Source organism: Rattus norvegicus, chromosome 7 (assembly GCF_036323735.1).
Source record: "Rattus norvegicus strain BN/NHsdMcwi chromosome 7, GRCr8, whole genome shotgun sequence".
Taxonomy (NCBI): Eukaryota; Metazoa; Chordata; class Mammalia; order Rodentia; family Muridae; genus Rattus; species Rattus norvegicus.
This window is the reverse complement of record NC_086025.1, coordinates 83901452-83925703: the sequence shown is the minus strand read 5'-3', so window position 1 is coordinate 83925703 and position 24252 is coordinate 83901452. Positions and strand designations below refer to the sequence as shown.

At 35.6% G+C, this 24252-nt stretch overlaps 1 protein-coding gene and 1 long non-coding RNA gene across 11 annotated transcripts in view; one reads left to right on the top strand and one right to left on the bottom strand.

Moving 5' to 3' along the window:
- The window catches only part of LOC120093649 (uncharacterized), a 51165-nt gene extending 40423 nt beyond the window's left edge, over positions 1-10742 (bottom strand). For both annotated transcript variants that reach the window (XR_005487105.2, XR_005487107.2), the window contains exons 1-2: positions 10547-10742; positions 7806-8030 (exon numbers count right to left, since the gene is read on the bottom strand). This is a non-coding gene — a long non-coding RNA (uncharacterized LOC120093649). The remainder of the gene's footprint in view (positions 1-7805; positions 8031-10546) is intronic.
- The window catches only part of Trps1 (transcriptional repressor GATA binding 1), a 226489-nt gene that overhangs the window by 106906 nt on the left and 95331 nt on the right, over positions 1-24252 (top strand). For 6 of the 9 annotated variants that reach the window (XM_039078765.2, XM_039078762.2, XM_039078768.2 and 3 more), the window contains one exon: positions 13617-13649. The exons of the other annotated variants lie outside the window; for them this stretch is intronic. In XM_039078765.2, coding sequence (XP_038934693.1) covers positions 13617-13649 — 33 coding nt within the window. The remainder of the gene's footprint in view (positions 1-13616; positions 13650-24252) is intronic. 9 annotated transcript variants of the gene reach the window in all.

Below are 24252 nucleotides of genomic sequence, written 5' to 3'. Positions count from 1 at the left end.
ATATTTGAATACTCACATCTAAATTTTCTCAAATTGACACCCTCTACTCTCAAAAATTGCTTACTTACAGTCATCTAGATAATCTCAGTATTTTTAAAGATAACAATAGTATGTATTTTATAAAGTATTCTTGGAAGTTGCATATAACTTTCATACATTGCTTGGAAGGAAACTTTTAACCAATTATTTCCCAGTGTTATGCAACATCATCATCAGATGAAAGATGTCCCCGTGATTCAAATGTCTTCCAGAATGTTCAGTCCCCTAACACTGCTGCTATTGGAGACAAAGTTTGCAGCAGTTGGAGTTTGGCGATACTTTCAAATCATAGATGTCATGACAAGTTCTTCTATTCAGACGATGTTTGGCATATAACGTCTCTGCTGTCATCAGCTGTGGGTTATAAAGTATGTCTGAAAGCAATGTAATCATACTCTTTTGTACAATTGTTGGGTTCATCAACACATAGACATTCTGTTTCTACATCATCACAAAGATAGGAATTTAGTCACTCCTACGAGCACATATTGTTTTCCCTTGTATTTTATTGATCGGCTGGGTGACCTTCTGACTCCTATGCTTACAGAAAAAGTACAGAAGATGGTACCAAAAGCAAACAAGTAAACAAAAAAAATCCCAACAGCCAAAAGCAATGACTTAGATTGGGTGCATGCTGCATCCTTACTCTGTCCTGTCCTTTCTTTTTATTTACTTCTTTATTTTATCTTATTGAAAATGGATATTTTTCTCTCATACAATATATCCTGATTATATCTTCCCCTCCCTCTACTTCACCAAGTTTCTCCCTTCTGACCCTTACATCTGCATCTACCTCTTTTATGTCTCTCATTAGAAAACCGGCTTCTAAGGGATAATAAAAATATATAATAAGATAACACAAAATTAACACGTGGAAATAGTCAGAAAGAGCAAGAAATAAAATAGTCCACGAGTGGGCACCCAAAACAGAGTCCAACTTGTTCACCCAGGAATCCCATAGAGTCAATAAACTGGAAGACACAGCAACAGACTTGTGAAGCAAAAAGACAGAGGAAATCCATGTGTATAAAATGAAATATATAACGAAATGTTCAGAAAAGAAAAATAAACCAAGTACAACAATGTGATACTAGGAACCTTAAAAGATGCCATTGAGTTCACCTTCTGTTGGCCATCTACTTGTGGGCATGAAACCTACACTTAAGTGTAATTTGGTTCCCCTGTGAGACAGTGTTGGAGAAACTAAAAATTTCATTTGCAAGTAGTTTATCAATTGGAGATTGCTTCTGGGTTAGAGATGGGCATGCGTTCCCTTCTTTCTACATTAGGGACCCATGTGGTGCAGACCCGTGCAGATGCTACACCCGCTGCCTGTCTCTGCATTCCTATGCCCATTGCTCATGTGGATTGACAGGACATGGTTTCCCTGGTGTTCTTCATGCCCTCTAGCTCTTACAATCTTTTTAGCTCTCCTTCCACAGGATTCCTTGATCCTTGAGAGGAGGGATTTGCTAAAAACATCCTTTTTATGGCTGTGTACCAAGGTCTCACTTCTGTATAGTGTCTACCTGCAGTCTCTTCCCTTCTGCTATAGGAGGAAGCTTCTCTGATGATGGCTGATGAAGGCACTATTCGTTTTTGTGTTCTTTAAACGGCCTTCATAAACTGTCTCTCCCCACTGAATGTAATTTGACTGTCCTAAAATACAGCCCTGCGGAATGGAGCCAGTAATTCCGTTAATGACAAATTTCCAAATTTGCTGGCAAGACTGTCAGTTAAATGTGTCATTTGCACATCTTGTTCTTCAAGCAAACAAAATAATACTTAAGTATGTAATAATATACAGTATTAAATCCCCCTGGGAAAAGAGCTGGTTTTAAATACTTTGAAAAGAAACTTTCAAGTAAGTGATTTACACAGTTAATTATGAACAACAAGCCTTGTAATTAACTGTTGCCATTTTGGGTGGAAATGGTTTCACCCATCACTAATCCGTCTATCCTTGTCTTTGGCCTTTGAGAGATTATGGGAAAATGCACACGATGAAAAGTTTAACTTGTCAAGTTTAAATTTAGATGCAAAGTCCGGAATATCAAACACCATAAGTGATAATTATCACCACCTGGAAATAATTTGTACCACTGAGTTAAGTAAGAATGCTTCTTTCCTGCTGATAGGGAGTTTTTAACCCCCTGATCACCAGAGTCCTGCAGCTTATAGTGATTTGTTGGGGTTCACCCACAGTAGTCTACATAGATTCAAGTGATTTGCCAGTAGTGGAGATATAAACATTTTAGCGTTGTGCAATATGAAGAAGACTAAGCCAACAGCAAAGTTGAAGCAAGGAAGGTCCTGAGTTTAAATTACTCAAAGGAAGCTCTGTTACCTATCTGTTCAGGTTACAAACTGCTTGGATTTTCTACTAAAAAACCAAAACCAAAACCAATAATGAATAGATAGGTAAATAATTCAAATGGTTAAATCTACTGTATCATATTACACTGTCCTGCATTTGTATTTTTCTTGTGTTAAAAAATTTGTTTTGGAAAGTGTGAGGGTATTGAATAGTAAGATAATTTGTTGTGCCAAATGGATTAAGACAGTATTATTTTTTTTAATATATAAGCAACAATCATGGACTTAAACGTTTGCATAGCTCATCTCACAGACTCACTTAAGTATTTTCTAACACATATTTGTTCTCCAGAGGCTTTTTATATATCAGTGACTGGCTTAGTTTTATTAAGGTGTGTTTTTTTTTTAATGGTGATTAGTGAGACTTCAACACATTCCTTGCAGACAAGAGTTTCTTTAAAAATTTTGAGTGTGTTTAATACTATTTAATTTTCATTATCATTTAAAAGTATACTTCCAGAACATAGTTTACATAATAAATAGAATGAATCACAATTATGATCGAATTTGAGGGATATTCCCTAGATAGGCTTTCTAAAAAAGAAAAAGAACTTAACCATGTAAAACTCTTAAAGTTACAAAGATTTGAGGTTAACCTTCATATTAGTTTAATAGGTGCGAAATCAACAAATCCAAAATTTAATGCAGTCAGCCTTTACCTGCGAAGTGCAAGCTCCGTCTATTGCTAAGGAAAACCTTTTAGATCATGACCATGGGATGGGCTCTGTGTCAAAGCAGAGAAGCATCTCCCCAAAATTGACTTGTAGCTCTACTTAAATGGGTAAAGGGTAGAGCCCTTTAACATAAAATGTTTACCTTTAAATTATTGTTAACATCTTCTAAATGGCTAAAATTTTCAAATCACCCCTTTGTCACTAATAAGAATAGCTGAACATTTACCTGAAGTTAGAAAATAGTATTCACAGACGCTGAGATGGAGACAGACCGGCACCGTAGTATCAATGAGACAGGGCCATGCCACCGAGCCAGACTTACACTTTCCACTAAGTTTATAAGGGAATAAAGTCTGAACACAAAGAACCCATGGAAAGAGTTTGCCATAAATTGGGGAAGTGGCCTTCACTCTCAGGTGAAGCCACATTTTTGATAACTAGGATAGTTTTAAAATATGTATTGAAAATTTAAGTTTAACTGAATCACATTATGCAAATATGTGTTTTTCTATTAAATATTCTTTATATATGATATCTATCCTTTCAATTGATTGGCTTATTTGATTCATTCTTTGACTGTGAGCCAATTTTATAATTTAGAGCTTAGCTTCAGCAAATGATAGAAACAATCTCACTGCTGAGTTTATGTGTAGTGGCGACCAGTATACTCTTCACTCGCAAAATTCAGTATGAGACGCTTGAGCCTGAAATGTTATTAGGATGCTAATAGTCTCTAGATTCTGTTAGTAGGGCTTTGTTTTTGTTCTGGTGTGTGTGTGTGTGTGTGTGTGTGTGTGTGTGTGTGTGTGTATGCCCGCGCGCGCACATAGGTGGTGGCACCATGTGTGTTTGGTGACTTTGTGAGTAGTTTTTCTCTTCTCACTCTGGATCCCAAGGATCTAACAAAGTCAGGGTTGTGTAGCGAGTGGTTTTCTTCCTTCCTTGTCCTGTTACTGGTCATAGTCTCAAAGCTTTAAAAGAGCAGCATTGAAGAAGAGCTGAAAACCTGACAGGAAGAAGCATCTAGAGCAGGAGAGGCAGAAAAAAGTCTGGACTAATGGATGTGAATGGCCATCTTGTGAATTTCTTAAAAACTTTTCATTTGAGTTTTTAAAACCTAATACAATCTTTTAAAGAAGGCAGCAAGAAATCCCCCAAAACGTTTTAAATTAATTAAAGCCCCCCCAAACTATTCTTGTAACACTGTGAGCCAATAAGGAAACACGTTCAGATGGAACTTCAAATGATAACTATGTTTAATTGATAACAGAAAATCAACTTTTGATATTATGTGGAAACTAGGTACATAGTTTATAGGAAACCCTTAGCTTTTAACATGCTGGCTGTAGGACCTGGAGAGAGGCCCATCAGTTAAGATATATCCTTGCTCTTTCGGAGGCCTTGGGTTTTGTTCCCAGAACTGAGAAGGAACCTCAAAACCTGCTATAACCCCACCTCTAAGGGATCTGATAATTTTTCTTGTCGCCAAAGGGACCCATACTTACTTGTAATTAACTCATAGAGATATATAAATAACAACAGAATAATATACTTTTGAATTCAAATTGTTCGAGGATCAATTGTTGTAAGTTTCAATGTTTAAACATTTCAACTTAGTTTATAGACTCCTGGAAGTATGTGTTTATAGAAAAAAAAGAGACAGGTTAACAGCAAATGGAAGCCGTAATATTTGATCCTCTTCAGCATTTGACAGTTCTTTCAGGTGCCCTTTGTCTGCTACTATGAATAATTTACCACAAGATTGTGCAGAGTGGATCCTCTATTCACAGACAGGCTGAGAAAGCTTATGGAAGTTAGCATCGTTCAACACAGTTCACAGCAGCACATTCGTGTGTGGATGGGACTGCTATTATTCCACTTACAATCTTTTAACCACCAGCAGACTCATCCCTTATAATTTTATGCTAGAAGTTACTTATGAATGTAAATGTATTGTGAAGTCGTTTTTTAAAAATGTATCCTTCTATGCTTTGAAAAGGGCTGCTTATGATATGCTGATACATGCATATGTTGTGACATTTCTCTGCAAAGGCCAAATGTCTTTAAATTCCTAAATATTTGTATTTCTCTGTGTCAAAATTATTCCCATCCAACATTCCTTCACCTCCACGTTTTGTTTCTCATCTCCTGATCCACATCAGTATTCTCAACATGTTGAGACTGGCTTCTTTTATATTCCACATATGAACATGATCATGTAGTACTTTCTAAGGCTTGATTATTTGAGTTGTCTCAGTATGAATACAGCCCAACATGCCATCTGCAACTGAAGCATTCTCTAGTTGTTACTCCAAAATACCTTGTCCTATAAATGTTAACAACATTGCTGTAATTACACCATGGTTTTTAGTTGTTTATAATTCTATCCATTTTCCATATTTCAAGAGGAATTAAGTTTTACTAAGGTATATCAGATACCAAGCCTACTGCCTGAGCAAAAGAGTCAAAATATAATATTGTAGAATTAAACTTCACTGAACCGTGACTAAAAAGATGCCCGGAAGTTGGGGAATTACCACTTGGTCTCTGCTTTATACCTTTTCTTATTCAAGTATTCTCTTCATTGTTACCATGTATTGTGCAGAGTAATTTGATTACAACTTCTTTCTAGACTAGGCGAGATTGCTTTATAAATGCTGGGTCAGTTGCAGCTAGTTTTAAAAAGAAAGATAAAAGATTGAAAATGTGGACTGCCTCAGCTGCGCTTAAGTAATCTGTGGGTAGCTCTGTGTACTCATCTGACTCTTGCAAAACCTTTCCTCAGAATTTCTCAATGGTGTCTGTGACATCAGTCATCATATACCTCTCCAGCTACTCACAGGGATGGAATGCCTCAGATTTCTTCACTCCTTACCACACTTCCCTAACAACAAGAAGCCAGAAATGTCCTTTCCCACTGTCTGTTTTCTCCTGAATGTTGTTTTTAATCACACTCATTCCTTCGAGTCCTTCGGAAATATGTCACAGTGGATCTGCTGTTAACTCTTATGACCTTCATTTCTAGACCTCCACTCATACCTGACCTTTTTTCATTGGTTTTTGACTTTATTAGTCATTTTTTAGTTAGTGTTCTCTCTCTCTCTCTCTCTCTCTCTCTCTCTCTCTCTCTCTCTGTCTCTCTCTCTTTCCCTCGCTCTCTCTCTCCCTCGCTCCTCTCTCTTCACCCTCTCTCCTCTCTCTGCTCCCCCCACCCGTCCTCCTCCCCTCTCTCCCATCCCTTATATCAGTGTGTCTCTCTGTCTCTGCCTCTCTTTGTCTCTCCCTATCTCTATCACTCTCTGCCTCTTTCCTCCCTCCTTCCCTGATCTCTGTGTCTGTCTCTCTGTCTTTCTCTCTGTCTCTGTCTCTCTATCTCTCTCTTCTTCCACCTCTTTGTGTGTGTGTGTGTATGTGTGTGTGTATGTGTGTGTGTGTATGTGTGTGTGTGTGTGTGTGTGTGTGTGTGTGTGTGTGTGTGTGTGTGTGTGTGTGTTTCTACCTTCCAGGTTCTGTAATTCTAAACATCATTTTCTTTGCACATAATCTTTTCTGCTTTAATGAAAGGCTTCTTCAACCCAAGGTGAGGGGAAGTGGCTTTGCTTTTGTGTGTCTTCCTAACCCTGTGAGCAGTGGGCCTCTGATTTCTACAGGAGTTTTTCAGCCTATCTTTCTTACCAATCCAGTGAATTCTGCATCGGAATGCATTCAACTCTTTGTGTTATTCTTTACATTTTGTCCTCCCTTCCTCTACTCTTATCTCCCTTTGAATCTATCACACTCCCTCTTTTGTCTTCCCTTTTTCTTCCCTTCCCTTTTTCTTCCCTCCCCTCCCCTCCCTTCCCTTTCCCTCCCCTCCCTTCCCTTCCCTTCCCTTCCCTCCCTTCCAGTCCCCTCCCCTCCCCTTCCCTTCCAGTCCCCTCCCCTCCCCTCCCCTTCCCTTCCCTTCCCTTTCTTTTCTTCTATTGCCAATGATGTTCTTGAATTTGTTTTGCTGAAAAAATTTTATATCAGAAAATGTAAGTGTATACTCACAGACAGTGTAAAGTAGGTTTAAAACACAATAAGAAAAGAAGCAACCTAATGTCTTAATATAATATCATTTTAGATCCTGGCTATATCAGATCTTAACTTCCCCGGCCTCTCCCTCCTAAATTCTGGGATTCTAAGCCTGCACAACCACGCCCATCTTAAACTGCCCATATCTCTCTTTTCTCCTGGTAGCTTTTCCTCTCTTAAACCATCAGTCAGTCTCTGGTCTCTCCCATTTCAAGAGTCCTGGCATCAGGGACCTTGACCAGACTGCTGCTATTACTGTTGACGCGACATGAAGTTTCTGAGTTAGGATGATGCTATCACCAATGATGACATTCTTACCCTCCATTGTTTTCACGGAGTTAGTAACTCACCATTCTCTACCCTGATGTGTAGTGATATCATCTATGACTCTCATGATTCTATTTTAATCATCTCTAAACTCTGTACCTGAAGAGTTCCTATGTGAATGATAAACAGTTCACCGTATCATCTTTTTATGTGTAATATTTTACCATTTTCAAAGTTAAACAAATTTAATCTATAACCACTCCTTATCCACCGGCATGTTTTGAAGTTAGGGATTTGTGTTTTTTCATCATTTCTTCTCCTACAGTCATTAGAACTTTTCTGAGGGTATGAGTTAGCAGACGATGGACAGTAAAGATGAAAATGATTACGTACCTTTATCACAGCAATACTGAGGTAGGAATCAGGAATATTTTCAATACTTTATCACGATAAAAATAAAAATCGATTTTGTGTCACATTCCTCTGGAGTCAAACTGTGGTGTTCATAACTGACACAGTGAAAGGTTTCACAGGTGTGTGTAATTCTCATTATAATATTTTGTCTGGTTGCATGAAGTATTCACTTTATATTATTCATCGTCATAATTATTTTTGTTACTAAAAAGAGATGCAAGCTAGTTATACTTATGGAAGCAAAGAGTATGGATTTATAACTCATGTAAGCAAAGAGCTTGGAGTTTTAGTTTGCCACATAAAGTCCTCTTCTCTCTGTATTTATCTCTGTCTCTGTCTCTCTTCTCTCTCATTCTCTTTCTCTCTTTCTCTCATTCTCAATGTCTCTCTTTCTGTCTCTCTCTGTCTCTGTCTCTCTCTCTGCCTCTCTCTCTCTCTCTCTCTCTCTCTCTCTCTCTCTCTCTCTCTCTCTGTACATGTGCATGCATGCCTGCCCACATAAATTAGCCATTTACTCCCCCCCCCTCCCCAGAATGGTTACTCTGTAATGCTAAGAGCAGAGAGAATACATAAGAAAGACAGCGTGTGAATACTAAACTCTGTTTGGGGAACAAAGCTGTAAGTATTGATTATGTTTGATCTTTTCAAGTTTTACCTACCTATCCATTGAAATCTAAGAAGGTTGGAAACAAAACCGCCCCTGTTTCCTGTTAAACAAACAGGGAAGTTTTCATCAGTGATGCCTGACTCAGATTCTGACACTTGGAGAAGAGATAACAGTAGCCATTTGAATTTTAAAGAGCAGGAGCATTTTGTCAGCATCTATCAGATCAAAGGAAGTAATGTCAACTGAAATGAAATATCCCAATGCCTCATTTTGATTGAGGTGAATTATCCTGAATGTTGGGCAGTAATTGTACCCTCACCCGTTCTCTTTAATTGCCATTTGTCCTTAGGTCCATTTCCCAGTGAAGGTTCAAGTAGCTGATGAAAGAGAGCATTACCTAGCTTCAAATTCATTGAATACTGACCGTTACTGCATTTGAAACTCAGTAAATAATGAGAGATTTTAAAACTTAGCATATTCTCTTTGTTCTAAGCTTGTCATGGAGTGTGCTGTGTGTGTGTGTGTGTGTGTGTGTGTGTGTGTGTGTGTGTGTGTGTGCACATGTACTAAGCATGAAAGATATTAGATAAAACTAAATGCATTATTGTTGGACTTTTTTCAGAAATTGTAATATCCTTATATATTCACATTTCTGAGGGACAAAACCTCGTGTTTGTGAATAAAATATGTAGCTTTAAACATTAAAGACAATGTTATCTTTCTGAAAAATTGAAGGTGCAATATCTGTTTATATCATGCACTCATATAAACTACAACTTTTCTTCATCAAATTCTTGCTAATTGTGAAATTTAAATCGATTATGACACCTGACATGCTATCAATGTTTGTGTATATGTATGCGTGTGTGTGTGTGTGTGTGTGTGTGTGTGTGTGTGTGTGTACTCCTGAATGTATTGCATGCTAGAAAATAATTGAGAAAAGTCAGACTCACGCTGTGTGCCACTCCAATGAATTATGCTATTTGGATTTTCTTTTCTATAATTTATTGGTAGGAAACCAAGTCTAAGTTAGTGTTCAAAATTGGGCTACTGGGCAGTGTTTCAAGGGTCAGTTGGCAATTAATCCTTATGTGACTATCTAAGTTATTGCTAGTGCAAACAAATAGTTTGGCTCTTTTCTACATAATTTAATGCTGGGAGTTTCTTTTATTAATGGACTAGAAAATGTTTTATCCTTAGCATGCTGTTGATTGCCTTCGTTCACATAAGAGATGTAGCTGTGACCTTTAGTTTTATATATTAATAACGATATTGTATATCAATCTTAACATTCTCTTCCTCCTGTTTCCTTCTTTTCTTTCTTGTTCCTTTCCATTTCTTTCCTCCTTCCTTCCGTTTCCTGTCTTCCCTTTTTCTGTGAGTGATCTAGACAAAGTAACTTTCTTTCTCACATTTTTTTTTATTGTCTAATTTTAAAGGTGGCATATTATTGGAAAGTAAGCAATTTGGGAAAAAAACAGACACATAGGGTTCAAAATACTTGTGACTTTTATGTGGATCGGTTGCCAAGTATTTCAGAGATCTTCAATTATGAAAAACATAACTCGGTCCATTATAACACTACTACTATAAACAAAACTACCCAGAATGTACTTTAGCTATTTGTATGTTTCCATTTTAACCTGATTTATCCTGATATCATGTTCTCCCCTCAGTGCACAGTACAAATATTTCCTTCCCAACTTTATCTCCCTGTGTGTACTGTGCTAACACTACCATTACCATTTTAGGCAAAGAGTGTGATGGGCTGCTTTAACATGCTCCAAATTTTAAGTCACCTCTCTTTTATTCTGTGTTAGAAATTTCTGTGATATGAGAAATTTTGCTACCCAAACATTGTTAAGTGTTGTGTTACACATGCCATTGGGACACAAAATGTGGTGAAATGTACTTAATTCCTGTAAACATACTTTTAATAGTCATAGACTGCTATGCTGGGGAAGAGGCTCTAGTAATTAACTTTGTTGCCATATTTCTGTTGTGTCCACATGGTTGTATTATGAACACTCTTCACATACATGAAGATGAGGTTGGGTTTATTACAAATTCATATGTCAATCCTTTAATCAACTTTAAGAAGTTAAGTACTTACACCATCCATTGATTTCTGTTGCTTGCCTGGAATCTGTCTCAGACCGTAGTTACAGACATTAAAATTTTTTTTTAAATTTGTGATTTTTCTCTTTTCCTTTGTCCTCAAAGTTCAAGAATTTCTCTCCTTATCTTTTTTTTCTCACCTGAACTCTCTCCTTCAAAAGAAGTCATACAACTTCCTTTTTAGTGATGTCTTAACAGAACTATTCAAACATGACTTCTAAGTTCCATCAAGGCAGCGACTCTGCATTCCAAATGGAGGTCATAATATGTTACATGGATCCTAAACACATAGGTCTATTTTATGAAAGATAACGACCACAAAACAACTCATTACCATCACATATGCTCCTTACAGTTTAGTAAAAGTATATTTTTCTAAAGTTATTTTTAAAATATATAAAAAAATAATGCCTCATCATAAAGTTGAAGTAAGATAATATGAGAACTCAAGAAAAGTTTCCCAATAACAAAATCAGTGTACTGAAAACCAGTTTGTAGACTGTACAGTAAATACTAATTTTAAAATACTTGATAAGTGTATGATATTACAGCTGTTACTCTATTCATTTATAGAATGTGATGGGGTAAATGACTATAATAGTCGAGTCCTGTAACCTCTCATTTTATATATTTATAGGAATTAGTGGCTGTGGAATTGCAAAATTATGGTCGTTTTCAGTTAAAACAAGAAATTTAATCTGGACCAATATAAAATCGATATATGTGATTGTCTAAATTTCTAAAACACGTGTTTTATCATGAAGACAATGTAAAGAAGCAACTGTTTTTCTTACATTTTTTTTAATACAGAAATGTTTCTGGGCTTAGGAGTTGTCCCTGTAGGAAAGGGTGCTTCTGCCAAGATTGATCACTTGCATTTGGTTTCTCAGGGCCACATTGTTAAGGTGAATACTTACCATGTACCTATTGTGGGGAATACTCACTAAGTAGCTATTGTTATCCTCTGACCACCCCAGTACACTATCACACGTAACATTGTACCTCTACAAAAATGTTATATAAATCTTTAACTGAAATTTTAATTCTAACCTCTCTCCCTCATTAGTCAGGTATGGAAAATAAAAGCAATATTTCTAGATGGAGGGAAGGCTCAAAGTTATGAGTCCTTGCTGCTTTTGCAGAGGATCCTAGTTTAATTCCCACCATCCATATAGGCTAACTCATAACTACACATAAACCCAGTTCCAGGGGCTACAGTGAGCTCTTCTAACCTCCAAAGGCACCCCTGAAAATGTACAAATGTGCACGTGCCCATGTGTATACGTACACATATGCATAGAAAGCAACTTTCCTGAAATTAAAAAGCCATAGCTTTTGTTTTGTTTTGGGTTTTGATTGTTTTATGTCCCACCCTTTTAAGGAGATCAAGATGTGTGCACCAGTAGGACAACTAAGCCATATTAGATGCGTTCATTACTCTTCTGCCCTCCTTCTCCACTACCACCACCACTTCTTAGCAGAGAATGTCGTTTACCACCGACTGTTGATAGTACGTGCTTGTGAATGTAACTGTGTGGTAGACTATGCCTTCTTTTCGTCCTGACATTGTAACGAGGTGCACAGGAAGGAACTGTGCATCTGCTGGGAAGTTCCTTAGAATTCTTTTCACATTAAAATTGTGTGGCATTGAGTCAAGAATACCTCTCTCATATTTCTTTATAAGAAAGCTTACAACATAGTCACTATATTATCATGAGAAATATTGTCTAGTTTGACAAAAAAAAACAGGGTATGCTAAAACACCAAGCAGAAGATGGTCCACCACACTCAGTTTTTGGTATCTGTAAATGATTTATTACTTAGGTAAGTATGTTTCAGATGCTTTCAGTAGAAGTGTCAATCCTTTCGGCCTTTATAGACTGGCAATAATGATCTATGAGCAGTAGAAGTGATAGAACTTATGACTCCCTATTTAACTAACTACAATAATCTTTCTAAAAGGAGAAACGAATATAAATTCTTAAATGACTGTAAAAGCCACTCCTAGAGTTTAGTGAATAACTTTGTTCACTTATCTTAGTCATGTAGAATTTTATAGACCTAGAGACTAAAATATCATTGTGTGATAATTTCATTCAATTTGTGCACCGTTCTATCTTATGTAACCTAATTTTAACATCTTATATTACTTTATAAGTTTCTATCATATAGTTTTATTGAATGGGCATCTCGAAAGTAACAGAAATGGCATGGCATCTTTATGCTGCTATTGTAAGAAGTGTGAAGAAAATACAACCAAAATAAATATTTGAATAAAATAAATTTGTATAACTATTGACATGGTACAAATATTTTTTTAAAACTGGTAATAAGTTGACCCATTGAACAAGTCTGCTCTTTTAGTGTATATACTTAACATTTATGTGGGCAGTTAAGCTATATTCTCCTCTTTTTTAAATTACTTCTTAACAAATGAATCATAGAAATGATTAAGAATTATGAAATTTATTCAAGTATAGATAGCTTCTTGAAAAGCTTAACCAAAAAATTGGCTTTGATTTCTGATGCTTTTGTTTCTTAACAATATCATGATGTCATCTGTCTTTATTGTTCTGTTTTTATATTCCATTCTTAAAATTATTTAGAAGTAGAATGGAAGATATACATACACACAACAAACACACATTGAATTTGGCAATAGCCTATTCCTTCCACTGGGCCAACAATTCATTACAATTTTAATTGAAGAACTAGCTTAATAGTGGTTGGACCAGAATACCACCAAAACTTAACTGGAGGCATTTCTGTCTTAGCAAGTCTTGATCTGACCATGTCCATTTGGCTTGATTTACCACATATTATGGTCGTGGACTTCAGAGAGTCATTTGAACACTGGTAGTGGATCTTAAGCGATCCTTCATCGCTTTTCCTAACTCATTTGTATAGAGTTAGGGACACCTCGCCAAGGAGTTTGCATGAGCAGTGTTAAGAGAATAGATTTTACAGAAAGTAACCTTCATGTGTGTGCTTTCATAATAAGCGCACTAGTGAAGAAACGCATAGATGTCACATGTCCCAAATCTTACCATGGTGCATCTTTCTAGGCTGTGACAATCTCCGGAACACCAAACAGGAGGGTAAGTCAAACATTGGCATCCTTGATGCCTCCTTCGTGATTTTTATCAAAGCACCTTAAACCCTTTAACCTCGCTGCCTTTCACTGTTCCTTGTGCTTCTCATCTGTTTCTGTTAAAAGGAAAGCTTGTGGTTAGCAGTGTGTTGGGGGCTATGGTTGGAGGCTCTCCGTACAATCTTTGCTTTGCCCTTAAACAGAGTATGTAGCCTTGGAACAGTAAAATAACAAGGGCTATCATAGGAGACTTCAATGATTGCAATGGACTCCACATGCCTGAACATCAGTTAACTTGGCTACTTCAAAATCAAAAGAACAACTCAAAGTTTGAAATCAACACGTAAGTATAAGGAGCTAGAGATCTTCCAAAATGGAGGACGTGCAAAAGGAGAGTCAAAGCAGACACTAGTTCCAATAACTCAGATTCCATTGATCTTAAACATTGCTTAGAAATAAAAACAGACAAAAATAGGCTTTGGTTGAGTTTTGCTACAGGAGCAGTTTTAGATATGAGTCATGAGTTTTAAAAGACGTTTATAATTTCGTCTTAATAATTAACAAAGTGTGTAGATTTATCCCCTCTCCTCCCTTTTCTCCTCTCTCACTCTTCCTTACTCTTTTTCCACCTCGCATTTCTCCTTCATGTTTCTCTTTCTCTCTCCTTTCCCTTTTCAATACTGGGGACCAAAAGCTCACAAGCAGGATGGTCTCACTTATTTTAAGGAAGAACTCTGTTCTTTAAGGAAGCCCTACCTCTAGCCCTATTTTCCAAATCTTTCTATTTTGTAATAGAGTCTATACACTTGATAAAATCTAATACAGAGCAATTTTTAGCTTGACATTTACTACTAATTAAATCAAGTTGAACAATATACAATTTTCTCAGTCTTAACACAGCTCATACACACTTAACTTTGATTTTTGCTCACTTTATTTTTATACTGTGGAGCAATTGAACACTTTGAAAAGCTTTTCCTCTCAAAAACATTCCCCTTGTCCAACAGCACACATCCTATAATGGTTTAAACAGTGAACATTCCTGCAACTTTTTCATATACACACTTTTAATCATATTGGGAAAAGGTCAAAACTATCTATATAGTCTATATCCATTGTCCATAATTTATGTATCACTCATGCAAAATCATAAATGCCAGTACTCAGTTCCCAATATCCACTCACTGTCTTACTTATATGCAAAATGCTTGATATAATATTTACATGATGTTGACATCATAATACAGCCATATCATAAATTTGACAGATTGGAGATCATTTGTCAATGTCCTTTTTTACTTAGAATTTCATTTGCTATGTAGAGATTGTCTATTAACATTTAAGTGTGTAACTTGACGAAGTGTAGAAAAATTTTTCTGTAGGATCAAAAAAGATGCACATTTAATTTATCATTGTTAATCCTATATATTGACAAAACTATTTGGACCCCCGAGATATCTCAGACACTAAGCCACTAACCAGGCAGCATACACTAGCTGATCCATCCTATATACAGACCCAAACCCAGACACTATTGCGGATGCCAAGAAGTGCTTGCTGACAGGAGCCTGATACAACTGTCTCCTGAGAGGCTGCCAGAGCCTGACCAATACAGAGGCAGATGCTTGCAGCCAACCATGGGAGTGAGCACGGGGTCCCCAATGGAGGAATTAGAGAAAGAATTGAAGGAGCTGAAGGGTTTGCAACCCCATAGGTAGAACAAAAATATCAACCAACCAGATCCCCTTCCCCACAGAGCTCCAAGGGACTAAACCACAAACGAAAGAGCTACATGGAGACCCATGCCTCTATCCTCATATGTAACAGAGGATGGCCTTGTCAGACATCAATGGGAGGAAGGCACTTGTTCCTTATGACTGCTTGATGTCCCAGTATAGGGGAACGGAAGGGTAGGGAGGCAAAAGTGTGTGGGTGCTAGGGTGGGGGAGCACCCTCATAGAAGAGGGGGAGGAGATGGGATAGGGTATTTCTGGAGGGGAATCAGGAAAGGATATAACATTTGAAATGTAAAAACATAAAATATCCAATAAAAATGATCCCAATAAAAAAACAAAAAAAGATGCACATTTAATTTATCATTGTTAATCCTATATATTGACAAAACTATTTGTAAAATACAAGATCATATCTATTGCCTTATGGGGTTACAGAGTGAAATATTTTAAAACAAAAGAAAATGCTACATAGGACTATACATAACAGTAAAAAATTTAGATATAGTTTTATAATGTTTTTAAACCAATATTATCAAAGCAGCTATAAAAGTCCAAAGAAATACCTTAGTTTCATAAGCCCAAATTTACAGTCTTTTCTAAATAATTATATATTCTGTATTGTTAAGGAATTGCTATACTTATAAATTGTCAAAGTGAGTTACTTTATTGGAAATCTGGGATTCTTAGAATTAAACTGATTTTTAATATGACAAATCATATCAAGGTGAATTTAAGATATTACCATACAATTTAGTAATTCACTGTACACACAAAATCGCTGTAATCTCATAATAAAGCATGAAGTCCTTTATAAATTTGATGAAAACAGATTCTTGAGACGTCTCTTCTGTTTTTCAGATTTAGGCATATTTCAATAGCAAACACTCGTGCTCACAGGTTCAGATCTCAACATTTTCTTTGATTTTTTTTATGAATGTTGAATTTGTTTGTGCACAAGCAAATCAATACCGAGGTCAGCAGAATTCACTTTCTATTGTCTGTAGCCCAAGAAACAATAAGGAGTAGGAGAGAGCCTCAAAGCAATTGCACCCTTCACCTCTTCTGTGTCCTGGGGAAATGGCTTATTTGCTCAGTGTACACCAGAAGAGAAGCAAGCAGGTAGGTCACCACATGGCACCAGAGTCAGATGAGGAAGAGAGACACAGGAGCACTTAAGGTAAATGTGTTGGCTTAGGTCCCCTTGTTTAGGATTCCCTCCCGTGGTCAAAGAATAGCGACTTCCATCTCCTTCTATATTTCTCGCAGGTGATTGGACATATGCTCTTGGGGATTTATAGTGAGATCTTCAAAACGACAACAAGAGAAGAGTAATTATTTGCAAAGGATGAATTCTAAACTTGGACAAATATAAAAACACATTAAAATTACTTAGCTCATTAATAAGGAGTCATGTAGACAGCAAGGCTGTTTTATGCAAAGTGCTAGGAACATGACTGAGGCTTTCGGGGTTGAGTAAAATGGCCCTGTTTATTATTGCAATGGAAATTTAAGATTTAAATTCAATTCCTTTTAAAAATATTTATTTTTATGTTTATTTGCATGTATAATGTGTATCTGTTTGGATATAAACCATATATATATATGTGGATGCCCAAAGATACTACTGGACTCTTTGGAGCTGAAGTGGCAGGCAATTGTGACCAACCTGACATGGGTGCTGGGAATTGAACTTGGGTCCTGTAGAATGTCATGGAGTGTTCTGAACTGCTGACCCATCTCTCCACACTGTGGATTATTTTTTCCTTTGGATCAAAAAAAAAGAATTTTTACCCTAACAAAGCCTGAAACTTTAAAGCATATACAAGCACACTCCCTGCGATCACTCAATAATCCTTTTGTTACACAGTTAAATAAACCCCACTCTATCTAAAACAAAACAAAATGGAACAAAACAAATCACCTTCTTTCATTTTGCATCATGATCAAGTTTTGCATCTTTTTCATAACAAGACTAATAACAAAAATCCATTGTCAATTTACAACTTTTACAATATTATGTTTATAATTTTATGTCACAATACATTTTACTATGTTTATTCTATATTTGTCTAAGTATGAAATTTAACTTGTGGAATTATGTTTGGACTTTTGTAGTTTTGGACATCCACTGTAAATCCCAAGAGCTTGTGTCCAATCACATGCTAGAAATATAGAAAGATGTATAACTTGTGTGTTTTTGACCAAACAAGTGAATAAAATCACTCTTGATGTCAGCACGTTATCACGTGATTCATTCTTGTGCATATGCATTGTCTTCACAAAGAATCTAAAGTTAGTTTCAGAAAGAAGGGCTGAAAGATTGATGACCTGGGATAACACCTAGGCTGTACTTTTGTTGTTGCTTTTAACTCTTAGCTGATCTTATCTTGTGTGTGTGTGTGTGTGTGTGCGTGTGTATGCGTGCGTGTGTGAGTACGTGTGTGTGTGTGTGTATCATTTTTGAACTTTAGACCTATAAATAATTGTCTCTGAAAAGCTGATGGGATAACACCCGCCCATCCATGTAATTAATACTGTCAGTCAAAGTCAGCACATACATGAATGCAGGTCTTTAAAAATACTTGTACCCGTTCTGTTGCTGATTTAACAGAATACTCATGGTTACACCAACATTATGGAGGTATATATGTGAGTCAATGTCTCAAGTACGGATGTATTCCTCCTTTTCTGAATTAATTGTTTTAAACAAAATGAAAAAGGCACTTGAAATCGCATGTATTATTGTCAAAATATAGTTATGAATTTTACAACATACTATTTTGAGAACTATAGTCTTTATTTTTGTTCACAAATATTTAAAATTTAAAAATACAATAATTGATTCTTTTGAAGTTCACTTGATTCACCTTGAGCTCTACATCTATGGAATGTGCATTAGTATTACTGAGATCACTAATAAGGAGTCAGCAACATAGCAAAGTCATTTCATAGTAAAATGAGGGGAGCATGCTTTACAAAGGCTTTGAGATTTGAGAAAAAAATTAGTACTGTTTCCTGTAACAATAGAAAATTGTGCTTTGGGTTATCACTGTTTGTAAGACATACAACATTTAATTAATGTCCAATTTATTTCATTTAGATTTTAATTATGTTTATTCTTTTATGAATGCTGTCTACATGACAGTGGAAAAACACATCTGATTTAAAGTTATAAGAAAACATGCTTACTAAATTTTTTGGTCAAATAACTTTGTATTTTTGTTGAGCCTACATTTATTGTTACTAAGTTCTTGGTATGAGCAATATACCCCTATATTAAATTGCAATTCAGGCTACTTATTTATTTATCTACTTATTTATTTATTTACTTAATTTTCTTGACTAATGATCATTAAACCACTAAAGAAATTATGTTGAAAGGGATTCTTTTTTTCTTATTAGATTTTGGGTTATTTCAGTCCCCTTAACTAGAATATGATTTCTAAATGCAACATATTTCAAATTTACATTGTGGATTTCAAATTTAATTAAAAATTTAAGTTCAAAGGATTACTATAATGAGCACTTACAGGAATGAATCCTCCCTTGAATATTGTTAAGAGGTTATATTCATTTGAAGGATGTTTTTACTTAGCTTTGCACAATGTGTGCCTTTATGACTGAATATTCATTTATTTTTCTGACACATTTGGTTTTATTGGCTTTTCTACTGTCAACTTTACTGCCTCTGAGAAAATCTATTAGAGTTGGAAACAAGAACAAGAAAAATGAGCAACAAAGTAGCGAGGAAAGAAGTAATTTTTTTAAAAAAATTACCACAAAATAATACATTAAAGACATTTTAATCTATTTTGATCTTAGGATTTCTTTTCAACATGTGCTAATTGCATGTTTTCCACTTTTCGCTCATGTTTAGGAGTATACACAGATACATGATGCATGTGAAATAGGTATCTTTAACAGTATAAGGTCAGTTATATCTGCAATTAATAACTACATATTTTTCTTTACATGAGGAAATTTTCAAATGTGTGTCTGTTAAGTCTATGTCAAAATGAGTTTAAGTATCTGTTTATTTCGTAGCTTGCAAATACATACATATTGCCATTAGTTTCCAACTTCATAATTCTATTAGCTTTTCAGAGTTCACTGCTTGCTATGCCATATTGTATTTCTCCAGTTATAATGCATCTCTCCACTGCCTCCCAGTATTTTCTCCCCTTAAATTAGCATTACAGAGATGGCTTAATGTTTTGTGCACCCAATAGTTTTAAATTTTGGGAGCCTACCTTTGAGAAAAATACATCATAATTGTGAACATCATTAGGATACAAATTAGTATTTTTAAGAAAGAAAAAAATTCAACACAAATTACAAAATTACACAACTGGACCAACACAATTCCTAAGAATAAAGAAAATAATTCAGTTTTCATTTGTTTGTGACTACCTCAGTGGTCCTTTTCTCTCATCTTGCTATATTTATTCTCTTTGATCACCTTATCATAGGAGAACATGTTTATACTGTTTTCTATGTTGTACATTGTCAATGGTATGGGTTGACTTCCTTTGACTTCAAAACGGCTCTTGTCATGTGACAAGCCTTTCATTCTCTTTAGTAACGCTTCTATGATTTTTCTGTCATATGTCACGTGCCAGATCTAGGTTCGGCCTCCACAGGTAACTTTTGTATCTCTGCATTTCAAATCTTCTACTCTCCCTGCTTCTAAGAGATTTCTATAAGGGTGAACTATGGGAATCTTCTACAACATTGCTTATGAGAATAGGATATCGTCCTTTCTTTCCCGGTCCATTTCTGCCCATGATGCACTATGTCAATACAAGGTCCACAGGAGCTCTTTAGGAAATCTTTTCTGTTCCAGCATATCTTTTTAAGCTAAACTTCTGAATCTTGTTTTGTTATAATTCATATTTACTTAGCAAGTGTTACTTGTTATAGTAAATAGGTAGTGACTAAACTCGCAAGCAGAACCATGGAAGTAATCTCACTAGACAGGAGTGGAAAGTTCCAGTATCTTCAACCAGAAGGCCAACGAGCCTGTAGTTAAAGACAAATATTTAAAGCATAAAAGATCATCACTTCCCTAACAACTTATTGAACCAGCGTAATTTATTATAGTAATATCTATTTAACAAGTGTAATTTATTATAATAAATAGGTAGCAACCAACGTTGAGGCAAGTAGAGCTTTGGAATTATCTCCACTATACAGGAGGTTCCTGGATCCTCAAACAAGAGGCCAAACAGTATATAGTCAAGGTGACAAACATTTGAAGCTAATAAAATATCATCACTTCTTTGAATTTTTGTTTTGTCCTAACGAGTCTGGAAATCACAACTAAGTGCTATAACTCTTAATTGACTCAGGGATACTACTGAGTTTTAACATTGTTTTCTTTCTTTCGAACGACATAATCTCTAGCGTATTACCACTTTCCTTTATGTCATTTGTCTGGCCTTTTCTCCTCTGCATATTGAGGCCAGAAGCATCTTTTCACACCTATTCATATTGTTTCAGCACGGTCTCACTAATTAGCTCTTCAGAACCCTGATGACATCCCTTTGCTTCTTCACGCTCCCTTGCTCTTTTTAAATAAGCTTTGTAAAAATCACACGAGACGGAATCCTTCTGACTGGTTGTCTCGAGCTGTTTTCTACAAATGGACATAAAAGGAGCCCCTTCTTTAAAACTTCCAGGAAAGTGTGCGTGTGTACAAAACTATTACAGAGCATGTTAAACTGAAGTTTTACAGGACTCGAGTCAGAGAAGAGTGAATATTAGCAACACAAATGGAGATATTTCAGTGAATACAGACTGGAGTGTTGGAGCCATGGCTCTGTCGTTACAAACACGGTTTACCCTTGAGGAGAACCTTAGTTGGATTATCGGAACTCACACAGCAGCTTACAATGGTGTACAACACCAGCTCTGCTGGGCTCCACTCCTCTCCTGATTCATGGGCCTTAAGCACACACACAGTGCACATAAATATCTTCATGCAAAATGCTGATAACAATAAAAATAAATAAATAATAAAAACTTGTTTTTTAAATGAGCACAAACCCACACTTACGTTTCAGTAAGCAGGAAGATGGAGTCTTTGTGTTTACAAACTATTGGGAATATCAAAGCGGAAATTTATTACAATAATGTAAATTTAAGGTGATCATTCCTAATTTGGTTAAAATCATATTTTTTAAAGTTCAAAAGTCCTTCTTCAATATCAAGTAGGTATTAAGAAGTATGTAAAAGGATTTGCTTTGGGAATTTCTCCTTTTTTGAAAAACAAAGTGAAATGTGATTTTCTTTACACTTTTGATCATTTTGTATTGATTTCTTTTAATTTTTCAGGTATTCTATATGATACATTTATGCCAGCCATACAGGACTGTATATTAAAAGGGGATGGAGACCGTGTTTGAGGATTACACTTAAATAACCTTGCTCACAGATTACATAGTCTTTATGAATCTCTGTGTCTCCCCCACCCACCCTCTAAAATGGGATGGAGGTAGTGTGATGGCTTAGCCAAGAAAGCACTTAAATAGGGTGAGGACTTGATATCACATACTGATAAGACAGATAAAAGTGGGTGCACTAGTGTGAGTCAGTAATCCAGTCCTCTATTGGAAGATGTAAAGCTCAAACAGGAGAATTCCAGGAAGCTTGCCTGTGAGGCCAGCGAACCTTAAGGACTATCCTGGTACACTAAGTCTCTGTCTTAAACACATACACATGTACATACGTGCCCATTTATCAAACATGCAAAATAACACAGGACAAACTACTACATGCATTACCCACTTCTGTACTTATGGAATCAAATTATTAAAAGGAGCATATTATATGAGCAATTTTAGCATCCCCACAGTTTCTATTGATTGTTAGATTTTCAGCAATGAGTGGTTGAACATTTGCATCCTGTTCAAACTGTTCTATAAGGATGAGCTATTTAGATTACAGCAAGCTCTGAGAACCAGCAGAACTGCCAGTTTTGTTCAGATTAACCCTTTGTTGTAGGGGAATCTGATGTGGTGTAGAATGCTTAGAAAAAAATTTTCCCACTGGTGGCCAGAAGCATTAAGCCTTAAGAGAAATTAATGTCTCCAGATATTGCCCCAATAACTTTTGTGGGGCAAAAGAGCCTTTTAATCAGAAAAATTCATATTTGTTTTTTGTTTTGTGTTGTTTTGTCAATAGATTTATGAGGAAACTCTTCTCTGGAATGCCCTTTCATTGAGACAGAATTCCCAATCAGAATTTTAACTTTTCTTACTTTTTTTCTTTAGACATTTTGTTTAATATGTATTTTTATTTCTGGGTTCAGATTTCAGATTTTAACACTTCAATGAAACAAAAGTTATGGTTTTGAAGTAACCCCACAGTCTTCATAATTTTCATTCCATAAAACTTCCCAGTCATTTCTCATGGTACATATTGCCAAACTATTATTAATTATGTGCCAACTATCCTATTTGCAGTATTTCTCAAAGATTTCAACTTTGTTTTTTTATTCTCATTAAAATGTATTTCCCCCTCTGGATTTGTATAACATTAAAGTCAAAATTCAGTGATTTAATTTTTCCAAAACCCAAAAACAACCAGTAGAATATGTTAAATAGGGAGAAAAAAATCTAAAATTACATTATCAACCAACAAGTAATATTTCAGATTTATTTTTACATCTGATCAAATGAACCTCAAGTAAGTTTAATAACTATGTCCAATTGTATTCATTCTATAATCATTATTTGTAGAAAGCTTTTATGTAGCCCTGGCTAATCTCACACTCCAGATGTAGCTGAGTGAAGCTTTGAACTTATCCCCTTTTGTCTCTATTTTTCAAGCACTGATATTATATGTACTCCTTGTCATGGTTGGCTGAATAAGATATTTTAAAGTTCCTACTATGCTATTTTTCTTCAAAATGTGTCATAAAAACACATTGCTACAAAGCGCATTATTAGCTGTTAATAAAAAGTTATTTTTCTTTTTACCATACTCCATGCTTAATCTTTTTAATGCCTTATGAAATATCACTATGTATTTAAAGAACTGTAGCATATGCTGGAATGAATTGTGCGCTCCTAAATTAATTTGATTTGCTTTAATGATTTATGTGTTTGAAGGATGGTTGCCAACTTTTTGTCCTATAGAATATCATTTGGTGGAATGAGAAGTTAGAAAATTAGAGAAACCAGAATGAAATTGTCCATTCATTGTAAACCTAAATTGTGTTTTTTATTTTTTTGGACATGGATTTTTTTCACGAATTATAATTGAAAATCTATATCAAACTATTAATGTCCACCCAGTTGAAGCCAGCACTCAGTGTTTTCTTGAAATCATGTGGCACTAGCCTGAGCATTTCCTTTGAGTACTTTATTACGTCATTATGTGTCAATCACAGTCACCAATGAGGCAGTTACTCTGAATTTTTGCCGTTTTGACCACAGTAATTACAAAACAGAAATGTTCTTCTATGTCCAGTGGACTGAACAGTCCTTTCCCACTACACATGTCTTTGACAGTTTTTTGTTCATCAAAACTATGAAACAAAATAATAGAGCATTCAGCGTACAATTTCATAATATTTAAAAGATATATCATCAGTATAAAACAATGATCTACTTAAGAAATTCCATTGTACCAGCCAATTTACTCTAGCCCAATTCAGACTGGTTATCTTAAAAATACGTAGATTGATTTTTTTAAATGTTATATGTTTGATTAATTGCATTTAGACCGACACAAAGGGAATTACATTTACCATACTTCATGGCAGAAATATGTAAGTTTGGGTAACCACACAATCTGACAACGTCCGCATCTACATGGCAAGGGAAATTTAACCCTTTGACTGTGCTTGTTAATGCATTTATATTAAATTTA